General features: G+C 41.5%; 1 protein-coding gene across 1 annotated transcript in view; it reads right to left on the bottom strand.

Annotated features, from left to right (window-relative positions):
* mdga2a (MAM domain containing glycosylphosphatidylinositol anchor 2a) overlaps window positions 1-13,599 on the bottom strand; it is a 132,439-nt gene extending 118,840 nt beyond the window's left edge. Inside the window, exon 1 of the mRNA XM_067614269.1 lies at window positions 12,106-13,599. Within this exon, the coding sequence (XP_067470370.1) occupies window positions 12,106-12,178 (73 nt within the window). The 5' untranslated portion in view covers window positions 12,179-13,599. The remainder of the gene's footprint in view (window positions 1-12,105) is intronic.
* Window positions 13,600-14,822: the final 1,223 nt, after the last annotated feature.

The following is a 14,822-nucleotide window of genomic DNA, read 5'->3' as shown; positions in this document are numbered from 1 at the left end:
CTCAACCAACAATGAACTGATCTCCTAACGAGTATCGTGTGTGTATCAAAGCTGATATATCTGATTAAAAAGCCGTCAGTGAGTCACAGCGCTGCACTGGGTCACATGTTCCTTCATCATGAAGAGTTTGGTCACGTTAGTTAGTTTAGAAACGGCTCCAAAGACTAATAACAGCATCACGTTTTCAGTCTCTGGAGAGTAGTTCTGTGTACGGCAGACGCTACTGAGCATGTGCAGGAACGCGGTTCTGTTTACAGCTTCACCAGCTTGTTGTGCTGCAGATCATCAACCTCTGACTTTGTACTGATGTCTGCATCAGAGTCTGATCAATACGGAGAGAGTGAAAGCAGCCGATCGTTCTTCTTGACACAGAACTACTCTCCAGAGACTGAAGACGTGATGCTGTTATTAGTCTTTGGAGCCGTTTCTAAACAAACTAACGTGACCAAACTCTTCATGATGAAGGAACATGTGACCCAGAGCAGCGGTGTGACTCACTGACGGGGTTTTAATAGTCTACGGCTGACCTGCGTCTGATTCTGACCAAGTATAACATGAACGTAGCTTCTGTCTGACCTCAGAGTGCTCATTGAACCAGTAGGAATGACCTGCTATCAAACTCCATGATTTCTGTCATTTTTACCAGAATAAAAGAATAATTTAAGCTAATAGCAGTCAGGCTTTAACGGTTCCTGGTCGGTCAGAGACTGAAACATGAGAATTTAATGGAGATTTATTAAGTAAAACTCATTTTCATGGAGCAGAAGCTTCCGACTTCTACTTCCTGTTTTTTTTCCAGATTCTCAGTTAGTCGTCAGAGCAGCTGATAAGAGATCAGCTCACAGTAAAGACACGTCTGCAGAAAGTTTGGTAGATTAAAACCTGTATTTTAATGGCATAAGACGACTTTATTTTCAACATTTATCTGCTTTTACTGGATCTCTTGGACATATTTCTTGGCAAAAACCTGTGAGATGCTTTTAAATAAATGACAGAGTTATATGCAGGTTTATAAGTGAGGCCACTGCAGTGATGATGGAGACCAAGCTGTGATCTCTCTTCTTCTCTGTGATGAAACCGAGCTGCAGCAGATTCTACTCAGATGTTTCGGTCTCCTGCAGCAGAGGTCAAATACGTCCTTCAAATACATTTCACACCATCGCAAACACGCAGCTTTTCTATTTTATCAGCACAAAACCTCTCTGTGTTTTATAGTAAATAAGGAGAATCACATCTCAGCTGTTTGGAGCCTGAATAGAAACCACAGCTCCTCCTCAGTAAATATCCCCACAGTGAGCGTCAACACGACACAGCGGAGTCGATGTTCAGCAATAAAAACGTGATGAGAAATGGATGATTCTGCAGCCTGCGGGTCGTTATGACTGATTAAATCTCATGTTTCAGACAGTTTTTAACACGCAGGACGCTCGTTATTTTCTCTTCTTCTGTCTCTGCTGCAGGACGTACAGTTCCCTCTGCAGCTCACATGACTAATCATGTTCACACACACACACACACACACTGACTGGATCTATATCTGAGGACGGACACGTCCTGCCTCCATGTGAATCACAGCCAAACACAAAGTCATCATGTCATTACAGACACGTCCTCCGCTCACCGGCGGCCATCTTTATCTTTATCTTTCAGTACATTTACTCAAGTACTGCACTTCAGTACAGTTTGAGGTACTTGTACTTTACTTGAGTTTCAGATGAAGATTTGACACAATGGATAATATAACAAGCTTTTAAAATACAACACATTGTTAAAGATGAAACCAGTGGTTTCCAACCTTTTTGTCTTTTGACGTCTTACAAAAAGCAGTGTGTAGTCGGGGTCACATTTCACATGTCTATGAGTTGTTAACAGCTCCACCAAATAGTGATTTTTCCCTCTAAACTTCTCACATGCTTTCATTTCAATAAATATTTCAGCAAAAATCAAAGATTAGAGAAAAAGTCCAAAAACTGAAAACAGATTTGTGTATCAGAACTTTGTTTTTTCTTCTTTCCTCTCCCATTAATCATCTCACCACCCCTCAGATTTATCTGCTGACCCTTTGGAGGGGCCCGACCCCTAGGTTGGGAACCACTGGACTAAACTAGCTAACTGTATATAAAGTAGTGTAAACTAGCTCCACCTCCAGCAGCTACAACAGTAACATGCTGCTCTAACACTGATGCTTCACTATTAATAATCTAATGATGTCATATATAATAATATATCAGTCAGAGGGACCAAACCACTACTTTTACTGCAATACTTTAACTACATCAAGCTCATAATACTTATGTACTTTTACTGCAATACTTTAACTACATCAAGCTCATAATACTTATGTACTTTTACTGCAATACTTTAACTACATCAAGCTCATAATACTTATGTACTTTTACTGTTGGAGGATTCTTTATGCAGTTTCTTCTTCTTTCCTCTCTGGTTTTGCTCGTTATGATGTTGGTTTAGACGTTTGTATTATGAGTTAGTTTAATGTTCTGTGTGCTGAAGTTTCTGTATTCTGGGTTTGATTGATGCTTCTGTTCCTCCTCCTCGTCTCCTCGTTAGTTCAGTGACTTTTTAACTCCTGGTTTTCTGTTCAGTCTTTGTTGGATCATTTGTTTTGTTCTGACCACCGCAAGATTAAAGATTTTCTGTCGACTCTGCATTCGGGTCCGTTCCTGCTTCTCCACGTTACTCTGAGATGTTTCACTCGATTATCAAAATAGTTAATCTTCTGACGATCAACTAATCAATTAATGGACTAATGAGAGCAGCTGTTTGTAGGACGGAGCTCAGAGTTTCTCTCTTCAAACTTCTCTGTTGGACTGTTTGAACTCTTCAAATACAACTTTAGTTAAATTAGCAAAATGATGATTTCAATGAGGAATCTGATTACAGAAACAGAGTAAAACAACTGACAGTGTTTAATACTTTCACTGCATTAAAAATGACGTCTTTCCCTAAAAAATGTTTTATTTTTTATGAACATTTTGAGGTCAAAATGTCCAACATTTTGTCATATTTCCTGTAAATTTCCAGACTTTTCTCTACAAAGATCTGATCGACCCTAAAAACAACAACAGCATGTAAATAAACTGCAGCAGACTGACGAGTCAAAGGAAAGTGATGATAAAGCCTGAATCCTGATCTCAGATCAGTTATAGACGACTTCATGAACCGACAGTTTGAACTCGTGACCTCTGTCACAAGTGTTTGGGTGCGTTTGTTTTGCTGCTCGCTGAAGGACAGGAAGTGGAGACAGTGGAGTGGCGCTTCACGGCCCCCGTGAACATCTCTGTTTGTCTACCAGCCTGTGTGACAGCACATTTTCTGTCCCAGTAACCGCTCGGCTGCAGAAATTAATCAACCTGTCCGTTTGCATTTCCTCTGGATCGGCTCGGCCGGCAGGAGAAATAAAAAGGATCAGAAACTCTGCTCAGGTTTCTCTGCACGTTTCCCCCCCAAGAGGAAACGCCTGGAGAAGCTTCTCTTTGGCGGCAGGATGTTCCAAGAAGACGCAGGAAGAGAAACGTCCTCCATCAATCGTTTGGTCTATAAAATCTCTGAAAACAGTGAAAAACAGTCGTATGAAGACAGAAGATATTCAGTTTATATCGATATAAAACTCTGCACATCTGCACTTCCTCTTCTTCTCTCTGACCTGATTATTAGAAGCTGTTTTGCTTTTTAAAGTCACATAAACTCATCTGAACTGAAGGAAACGTCTCCAGATTCCCGCTGAGCTTCGCGCCTCTCACAGGAAGCTGGATCCCCCCCCCCCTCCCCACATCGGCCCGGAGGAACCGGATTATCTCAAACTTCAGGATTATGAGCGCGCTGGCCGCCCCCCCCCCTCGTCATCCTCAACAACAAACAGCAGTGATCCTGGCAGCCGCCCAGCAGCTATACGCTGATACAGGAATAACAGCCCGTAGGTGTTCTTTACTGTGATTACGGCTGTGACAGTGAAGCGAGGAGGTACGAGGTGCAGCCTGTAATCCCACAGAGGAAACGTCCTCTGGTGTTTCAGATTTACATAAAAACTCAGCCACATGTTCACCCACCGAGGACGCCGCCGCCGCTGCAGGACGCCGAGGATACAGGAGGAGATGATATCTGAGCCGTATTTATCCGACGTCTCAGAGCTGGAGATCACTCCTAACTCACTGACGCATATGTGGTTTTTAGAAGTAAAAGCATCTATCGACTTTCTAAACTTAGTAAATCACTTGTATGTGAGCTGATGTTCAGGAGCTGCAGGCGGAGATGTGCTGATGATAAAACGCTTAGACAGAGTCCACACTAAAATAAAAAGGCTGCAGACCGTTTATCTTATCTGCCAGTTATCTTTCATACTGTATTTCAGTGGAATAAGGAGCATGTGCCGGAGCAGGAGGCTGAAAATAGAATCAATCCAGAATCAGACGCTCAGGTATCAGATCTACAAAATAAAACACCAACCTTTATTTCAACCCAGTCGCCAGAACAAAACGTTGTTGAATATAAACGTATCATATTAACTTTTCTACCTGTTGAATAATGATGATGAACGCTGTGGTTCAGGTCGGGTTCGGTTTAGAGGAAAAATCATGATCTGAGTTAAAATAAAAATTAAAAATAAAATAAAAACGGCTGCAAATGTCCCGACGTCTCACTAAAAACACCACTTTAGTCGGTTGAAACAGGAAGCGGACATCGGTTTCGGTTTCGAGGTGAAACTTACTAACCGTCCTCCTCCTCTTCCTCCTCCTCTTCCTCCTCTTCCTCCTCCTATACAGGAGAGATCAACTCGTATCACATGTGAACTACATCACTTTAGAAACGTTGAGATGCTAACGTTACGTATTTCACGTGTTGAAACGTAGATATTCAATGTTTTATTCTGGCGAGCAGGCTGTTAATTCTTCATCTCCGTATAAAATTTAAACCGTTTGGACACTTTTTTGTCAAATAGTAATTTTCTCATGATATTAACTGTGTAGACGCGCCACTGCAGACTTTAACACCTGAGAGGTCTGCTAACCTCACGACTCCGCAACCCTAACCGACGCTGACTCAAGTGACATCATCAGTGACATCATCAAAAGGCTTCATACTACTGTTATACACCTGGGAACGCGCTGGAGCGGAAAATACCTGCAGAGTCCATCTCGCACATTTTCAATTTGCTTTTTCAGCTAAAAGGAAACATTTTATGCTGATAAAACACACACACACACACACACACACACACACACACACACACACACACACACACACACTTCCTCCAACAGTAAAGTACCCATCAGCCCCGGCACTGAGCACTGTGATCCGGACACATCTGCTACCTGTCACCTTCAGTTCCACCCCCACTGTCTGCCAGAGCTGCACCAGGAGCTGTCAATCAAAACTCACACACACACACACACACACACACACACTCACAGCAGATACTGTCAAATGTGTATGTGTGTGTGTGTGTGTGTGTGTGTGTGTGTGTGTGTGTGTGTGTGTAACAGATGGCCCCAGAATGCTGCTGTTTGAGCAGATTAACCAGCAACACACAGAGTGATGTTAGCGCCATGCTAACAGTGATGGAAGAAGTACTCAGATACTTTACTGCAGTAAAAGTACATAAGTATTATGAGCTTGATGTAGTTAAAGTATTGCAGTAAAAGTACATAAGTATTATGAGCTTGATGTAGTTAAAGTATTGCAGTAAAAGTACATAAGTATTATGAGCTTGATGTAGTTAAAGTATTGCAGTAAAAGTAGTGGTTTGGTCCCTCTGACTGATATATTATTATATATGACATCATTAGATTATTAATAGTGAAGCATCAGTGTTAGAGCAGCATGTTACTGTTGTATCTGCTGGAGGTGGAGCTAGTTTACACTACTTTATATACAGTTAGCTAGTTTAGTCCAGTGGTTCCCAACCTAGGGGTCGGGCCCCTCCAAAGGGTCAGCAGATAAATCTGAGGGGTGGTGAGATGATTAATGGGAGAGGAAAGAAGAAAAAACAAAGTTCTGATACACAAATCTGTTTTCAGTTTTTGGACTTTTTCTCTAATCTTTGATTTTTGCTGAAATATTGGATCATTTGAACATTTATTGAAATGAAAGCATGTGAGAAGTTTAGAGGGAAAAATCACTATTTGGTGGAGCTGTTAACAACTCATAGACATGTGAAATGTGACCCCGACTACACACTGCTTTTTGTAAGACGTCAAAAGACAAAAAATGTTGGAAACCACTGGTTTCATCTTTAACAATGTGTTGTATTTTAAAAGCTTGTTATATTATCCATTGTGTCAAATCTTCATCTGAAAAGTAACTAAAGCTGTCAAATAAATGTAGTGGAGTAGAAAGTACAATATTTCCCTCTGAAATGTAGAAAGTAGCATCACATGGAAATACTCAAGTAAAGTACAAGTACGCCATCCATCATGTAATTGACAGCTACCTCACAACATATTATGTGTCACAACAAACCACATCTGGAACAGTCCCAAACTTGAGCCATGGATCCATCGTTTGTATCTCTAAGGTCCCCCTGAAGGGCTATACCATATTACCTAAGGGGACATGCAGACTCTGGATTGTTTATGTCACATGTCCAACACCCAAAATCAGTGAAATACATAGGGTCAGATAAAAATCATACTAACAGTGTTGAAGCAGTGATGGTTCCACCACAAAGAGCTCCAGCGAACAGTTGAAAACTTATTGAAATAATTCTCAATAATTTCAACCTCTGCTGCAGAAACTCAGGATCAACTCAAAGGATTTCAGCAATTTTAGATCCATTTCTAAACCAGCCCCGTAACCACAGCTGACTGACTGAGTGATGAAGTTACACCACTGGTTGGAGTTCCCTCATTGGCCGTTGCTTTTTCAAAATGAGTGAGATGATGGAAGCGGAGGACAAAGCAGAGTGACTAGAACTGCAACAACTTGTTGATTAATCTATGAGTCTATTGATAGAAAAAGTATAAGCAACTATTTTATTAATCAAATTATCAATTTAGTCATTTTTTAAGTAAAAATGCCAAATATTTTCTGGTTGCAGCCTCTCAGCTCTACTTGGATTTGAATGTAGGAGAAAAGTTTGGGTTGAGACACACCTGCCGACTGCATCGCGACACACGATCGTGTATTTAAGTTCTCCTGACTGCACCGCGCTGAGTGTTGCACGGACTAGTCATCAGGTCTGTAATGAGCGGAGCCGCCTGCAGGGGGCGCCGCCGCAGGCCGCCGCAGGCTGCTGCCGTGACGTGTCGGCGTAGTCTGAGTGAGAAGCAGCAGACGGCGTGTTTGTGTTTGACCTTTTCCATCCAGATGAGCTTTAACTCCTCAATCGTGGTGAAAAGAGTTTATGAGGCAGAAAAAGCGTCCGTATGGCTGTGAAATCAGATCAGTATCAGCACGTCTGACTGCCAGCGTCCACAACAACAACAACAACAACAACAACAACAACAACAACAACAACAACAACAGCAACACAGACGAACTACAGGCCGCAGCTGCATGTGTGCTGCAGCTCTTTCATGCACTTTTACATTTTAAATCAGTATTTCTATTTCTAGAAAGACGACGACATGAAAAACAAGAAAATAAGATACAACATGTAAATCAGGAAAATTTAATACAAACACATATTCTGCACATCTCCAGCCTCTATATTTATATTCTGGGGCTCTACTGGAATAAAAACTCCTTATTGATCTTCTACTGGTCCTTTATGCAGCCCCTCAGTTCAGCCTCTGTCTGAAACAGGCTCCTGTCTCTTTAAGGCCCCGCCTCCTGATGAGACACTCTGTTCTGATTGGTCAGCTTTCAGGAAGCTTCCTCCGGCTCCGGAGGCTACGTAAACAAACTATAGTAGCAGGATTTCACTTCTTCTTCTCCTTCTTTACTCCAAATGTCAACTTCTATGATCATCTTTGCCTCAAGATGCTTCTGGGAAACTGTGACGGACGTTTTTTTAACGGAAACACAAAGACATATGAGGACGTCATCTCGGACTTTGGGAAACACTGATCAACATTTTTCACCATTTTCTAATAGATTAATCGTGATAATAATCGTCATCTGCAGCTCTCGTCACAAAACCTTCGCTTTCAGAATCACACAGAAAATCATGTTAACAGGACAGTAAATGCAACAACTTTGTCCCCCTAAAGCCTCCATTTACTAGATCATCTGAATGTAAAACAAACACACAGATGTTGCATCCTAATCCCCTCCCCTCCTCCCTTCCTCCCTTCCTCCCTTCCTCCCTCGGCCGTCTCTCGGCGGCTGACAGAAGCCGTTTCCCCAACAGGAAGAGGATTTATGTATAAAAATCAGGGAGTTTCCACCGCAGAGACGTCAGCGCTCTAAACTGCCTGAATGTAAGTAACGCTGTGTGTGATGTAATACGCCTCCACTCCCTCTAATCTGTGACATATAAGATTACAGATAATCTGAGTGTGTGCGCTGACGTCACAGAGGAAAACACACACACACACACACACACACACACACACACACAGAGAGAAACGAGTGGTAATGATAGTAAATGAATGGCAGGATGTGTATGGAAGTCTACAGCTGCCAAAATCATTAAATCAAATTAAAACAAATTATTCAAAATGGTATTTTTTTTAAATTATTATTCTGCCAAATTAAAACTAAATTCATTATTCATTCATTTATTATCATTTTGCTCCAAAATACAAAACAGCTTTAATGATAATGACATTGAATGTGATGCAGACTGTCTGTCATATTAATTGTAATATTTTATATATTCACGTTGTTTGTTTGTTTGTTTACCTTAATGATGCTCTACATATACTGCTGTTTATTTATTTGGATCCCCATTAGCTGTTACCTGTGGTCGACCACTAAACTCTTGAAGCAGTCGGGAGGAGTTAGGTTTAGAAAATGTCTTTTGTTTGATTCGGGATTAGTTAGGAGTAGTTTTGGGTTAAATAGTTGGTTTTTGTTAATTATTTTGGCCTTGATTCACCCTGAAGCTCAGTTTCATTAAGTCATTCCAGGAGGAACTCAGTCTTGTCACATTTTTTGTCATACTGCTTATTTGTGGTAGCAATAACTTGCTTCTTTTTTGCCCTCCGCATCTTTGTCTTTATGTTGCGCTCTCATGCCCCGAGACCCGGGCGGAACATAGACCCAGCAGGGACCAGAGAAGTCCTGCACCGTTTCTGGTAACTGTCCCTTTAATACCTCTGGCTGTATTACAGTTTATCGCTTTGCTACATTTCTCAGATCAGAATTGTTCAACCTCCACATCATCCAGTCACATCATGAAAGCTATTTATCATTCTTTTGAACAAATTGCTTTGACACATTCATGCAAATGATTATGTACAGTTGTCTGCTGTTTCCTACATCATCAATTGCTTCTGTCATGTTGATCAAAACGTATTATACTGGTTCTCTGTTGAACAGTCTCTCGGCATTAGTTCATTACATAAGTCATCACATGCAGGATGGTTGAAGCAGTTGTCCTGATCTGTTTTTTTTATAAATGAAATGAAATGATGAACTGCTCTCAGGTGAATCTTGACATCAACCAATGACCAACCAGGTCTCTAAAATAGCTCAGAGCACAACAATATCTGACAGCGGAAGAACAACAAGGAAATAAACAGGGTCACAGCTGGGAAGAAGAAGAAGAGGAGGGGGAGGAGGAGGAGGAGGAGGAGGAGGAGGAGGAGGAAGGCTGCGTGGTGAAGGGTAGGGAGGCAAAAACAGAGGAAGAGGTAGAGGAGGCCGATGACAAAGGGCGGCCGAATGTTGGGAGAAAAATCATGTCCTCAATCGTTCCAACGTTTCATCGCCGTACTGTGATACTGTATAATTACTGCAACGCTTCATATTACAGTCGAGGATGATTTGAGAAATGTACCAAAGTGACAGAGAACGACTGTAGCGGAGCGTCTGTATCTGCTGTACTGTCACATTACTGTAACACCCGCAGCGTTACTGCCTCCTGTTTATCCTTCATGTATCCGTCCTGCAGCTGGAAACACAGCAAATACAAAAAAATAATCTTCCAAAATGTTTCCTGAGATGTGGAAGAATCAGCCTGCAGCCTCTTTACTGTCTGACTGACTGTCTGACTGATGCTTTAATGCAGCAAGCAAAGTGAACTCTACCACACATCTCCCAACGACACTAAACACACTTTAATCGAAGGCCTCGCTGCAAATATTACAGGAACATTACAGTAAAAACCACCATAAAGAAAGATGAGAGCTGTGTGAGGTCACAGATGCTTCTTTATCTGATATTACAGGAATATCAAGAGACACAGAAACACTGAAAAATACTGCAGATAAACATTTAGTATAAGGTCAGTGCTGAGAAGCAGATTAACATGCTGTAGAGATGCAGTATCACAGGCGATAAGAAGCATTATGGGAATAATTCAGTCCATAGAGAGACTCAGTAAACTCGACTATTATCAGAATATTGTTGGATAAGATTTTAAAAAGAAGGAGGTTACAAACTCCTGAAGAATATCATAAAAATATTATAAAGATCTACATCATGGTGATAATAATAATGAAATATATATTTTCATACTTTCATTATCAATTAATCGGCCTAAAAGATGTGAAAAACATCCATCACAGCTTCCCAGAGCCCAAAGTAGTTTTATTAAATAGCAACAGTCCAAAAACCAAAAAATATTTCATTTACTATCATATCTGATAATATCATAAATTATATCATATATGATGACATAATGTAGAACCAGCAAACCTTTGGTATATTTGCTTGAAAAATGACTGAAATGACGAATAAATTATCAAAATGTTGCAGATTAATTTTCTTTCAATCAACTAATCGTTACAGGCATGATCAATAAAAACCACCGTTAGCGACTAGTTGGAACATCATTATAAGATTAGATTTATTGGAAAATATAAATAATACCAAGATTATTTAAAGTCACAATAAAATCTACAAAGCAAATAGTAAATATAATATCGTGAGTGTCACATTCACACTGTGAGTCACATGAGATGCAAAAAATCTTAGCTCAAGGTCCACTTACGAGCTTTTTTTTTCTCCTGAGCTTTCAACCACATCTTACTGTCTTCATGAGCAGATGGAGTCAGTTGTCATCACGTGAGCGAGGTGTGGGAATCCGGTCGAGCGATGATGATGATGTGATGACAACCTGAGCAAACTCCAACTGCTGATGAAGACCACAAGATGCAGCTGAAAGCTCAGGGGAAAGAGAGGGCTGGGGGTGGGGGGGAAGCTAGTAAGTGGATATTGAGTTGTTGGTTTTTGTGTCAAAGCAAAAATATGATAGTCACATTATAAGTGACTGTAGAAATATCCCATTATAATAATTAAGTAGACCAGAACATTCACTCCAAACTTACATAAGGAGCCCACAGGACATCCAGTCAGAGTGAATACAAGAATAAAGCTGTATTATAATAGTAATAAATAATAATAATAACACACAAAGAGCAGAAAATGTTATAAGGTCACTCGGGGCTCACTTCAAGTCCCCCCCAGGGGCCTGAATACTCCAGTGATGTCAGAGTGGATAAAAATAAAATACCAGCGGTAACATCATGTCACCATCTACTGAGTCCCACAGAGACTCTGCACAGACCTGCAGGACACTGAGGCTGCACACAGGAAACACCAGGAGCATCATGGAGGCATGACACCGGTCATACTGAATAATGATGAATATAAGGAGTCATTTCATTATAGAAATATTCCTACACACACACACACACACACACACACACACACACACTGTCACTGTGTGTGTGTGTGTGTGTGTGTGTCTGTGTGTGTGTGTGTGTGTGTGTGTGTGTGTGCTACCTGTTGTGCCTTTAGGCCAGGCATGAATCTAATATGACTGAATGAGCAGGACACACACACACACACACAAACACATATACATATATACACGCACACATACACACATTTAGCCTCCGCGCTAAATCCCTCACAAGGTCAAGTTAGTGTGTTTGGTTTTCCGGGTTAAACGCGGCTCGTGCTGTTGAAATCACGTCATATGTAACATCATTAATGTAAATTCCCGACATATTAATTATATGTGGATGGTGTCCTTACCGTACACGCCCTGGCCGTGCACGCCCTGCAGGAAGCCGGTAAACAGCCACAGGAGACCGAAAACTGAACCCATCTTCACATCCTCCTCTGGCCGCCTCGCTGCTTCTCTCCCCCCGGGGATGAGGTTGTCAGTTCGGCTCCCCGCAGCTGCTGCTGCCGCTGCTGATGCTCCTCCTTCTCCCTCCTCCTCCTCCGCTCCGGCCGGCGTCCCTCCGCACGGAATCCGGCCCGGTGACCGGTTCTCATCCAAAAATCCGAACGTTTCCCCGCCAGCAGCCCGCCACCACCCCCACACACCCCGGTCAGATGTGACGGGAAGGTCCGGTTCTGCTCATACCGGAGCTAACGTTAGCTGAAGCCTCCAGAAACAGTTGACGTCCAGCGGGGATCCGGGAGGAAGAGCAGGTGCCTCAGCCGCGTCTCCTTGATGGTGACATTGTAGAAAAAAGATTAAAATTCAAGAAAAAAACGTCAGTAGGCTACGTCAGTATCCTCCGGCCGGTAGGATGCTCAGAAGTCCCCGCTGCCCTTCCGCCGAGTCCACCGGGCTCCTTGTCCGCGGGTCGGTACCGGAGTTACATCCATCATCCTCCCGAGGAGAAGCGGTGCCCGCTCCGTGTCCGGTCCTTGCTCTCAGCGGCTCGTCGCGGCCTGTCAGGCCGGGGAGGGGAGGAGGAGAGTCGGGCTCCGTGATGCCGTGATGCCGCTCTGAGCTCCGGCGAAGAAGACGGAGAAGCGGTCAGTCCGGTCGACTCGTCAGTGGATTTTACCGGTGAGAGACGTCACCGAGCGAACCGAGCGAACCGAGCGGTAAAGTCGGACAGAGTGGCGAGCGACGCGGCTTCCGGGATGATATTTTCAGAATAAAACTCGGTGACCAAATATACCAGATTTAAACCTTTGAAACCATTTGACCCTCACATGCTGTTCAGGGTCAAATCTGACCCAGCTGAGAGCGGTAAAAACAGCCTAAACAGTTTGCTTTTAGCCTGAAGTTTTATGACCTCTCCTAATGTGACCCATAATATACAAAAATGGAAATATTTCAAATTTTTGAAAACATTTTTGTACAGCTGAATCACATTTTTGTAGAGAGTGTTTGACCCATATTTATTTAAAAAATCAAAAATCACCATTCAAAAACAATGTATTCATCACATTTAATATAATTAACTGAAACTGGTTATGTTCTGTTTTATGAAACATAGAACATCATATAGATGATACAGATATGATTGTAAAGGTTTTTTCTCCATAAACAAAAAGTGTAAAAACTAAAGAATACACTCTCTCATTAAGGATTCATCACACATTTATTAATGACTAATGAGGTTTTCATGAATGATTTCTAGTTCAGAAATATGGAAGAGAACCTGTGACGGGTCAGAATATGAACAGTATTATTATATTAAAGGTATTAAAACCTTTCGTGTGGAGTAAAATGTATCAGTCGTTTAAATCAAATCAAAACAACTTTATTGTCCACCAAAAGTAGGAATTGACCTTCAGCTAAACAATAAGTAAAAAACAACTTATGCTATTTCAGACTCACACGAAAAAATGTAGAACTATGGTTTCCAACCTCTGGGTCGGGACACCCCAAGTGGTCAGGATAAATCTAATAGGTCGTGATATTAACAGAGGATGCGGAGCATACAGAGCGTGTTCTGCTCATGCCAGAAATCTGTCATTTTCCATCCAGCTTTAAAATTTGACAAACAAATGAACACTGTTGTGAAAGGCTGCTTTTTCCAACTAAGAAATATCGCCAAACTCAAACTGTTCCTCTCATTTAATGACCTGAAGATCATCACAAATGCCTTAATTTCCTCTCAGCTGGATTACTGCAATGCTCTTTATTTGGGTATTAGCCAGTCATCCTTGTCTGGCTGACAGCTGGTGCAGAATACTGCTGTTTGACTACTAACTGGTAGCAGGAAGAGAGACAGCATCACACCTGTACTGGCATCCCTCCATTGGCTACTGGTCAAGTATAAGACTGAGTCTAAGGCTCTATTATTTGTTTTTAAAGCTTTACACGGCCTGGCGCCCCTGTACATCTCTGAACTCTTCTGCCCCCTTTCCATTCCCAGATCTCTCAGATCCTCAGACCAGCTGTTCCTGACTGTCCCTCGATCGAGGCTGAGGGGTAACGCCGATCGTGCATTTTCAGAAGCAAAGCTTTGGAACAGTTCACCATTATTCCCCTCTGTAGACACACGTGGGTAAACTTAAGACCCACATGTTTTCTCAGGCCTTTCAGTGTCATTGAGGTTTTATGTTTCACTTTTTTCTCTTCTGGTAATTTCATATGTTCCTTTACTTACTTATTTTTTTGTGTATGCTTATGGGATAGTATCATGTTTTCTCCACTGCTTTCTTGCTGTCACCATGTTATGTTATTTTATTTTATTTATGTTATATTACTGTACAGCACTTTGGTCAACTCTGTATGTGCTTTAAAAATAAACTTGATTTGATTTGATATGATATTTTCCTTGTTTACATTTTGGTTGTATTATGATTCATTGTTTTTTTCATTTTCTTTTTCTTTTTATTCAATTTATTTAGGGGTTGGGGGAAGGAAGTAGGTATGGACGTTTTGAAAATCCTGTAACATAACCAATAAGTAAGTAAGACTCATAAAAAAATGCGACTTAAAGGGAAAAAACACAATATGTACAAAATGTTACTTAACTTATTGAGACATTTACTTT

Source organism: Thunnus thynnus, chromosome 16, assembly GCF_963924715.1.
Source record: "Thunnus thynnus chromosome 16, fThuThy2.1, whole genome shotgun sequence".
In the NCBI taxonomy this organism is placed as follows: Eukaryota; Metazoa; Chordata; class Actinopteri; order Scombriformes; family Scombridae; genus Thunnus; species Thunnus thynnus.
Note: the sequence above shows the minus strand (reverse complement) of the source record. Positions and strands in the feature narration are given on the sequence as shown.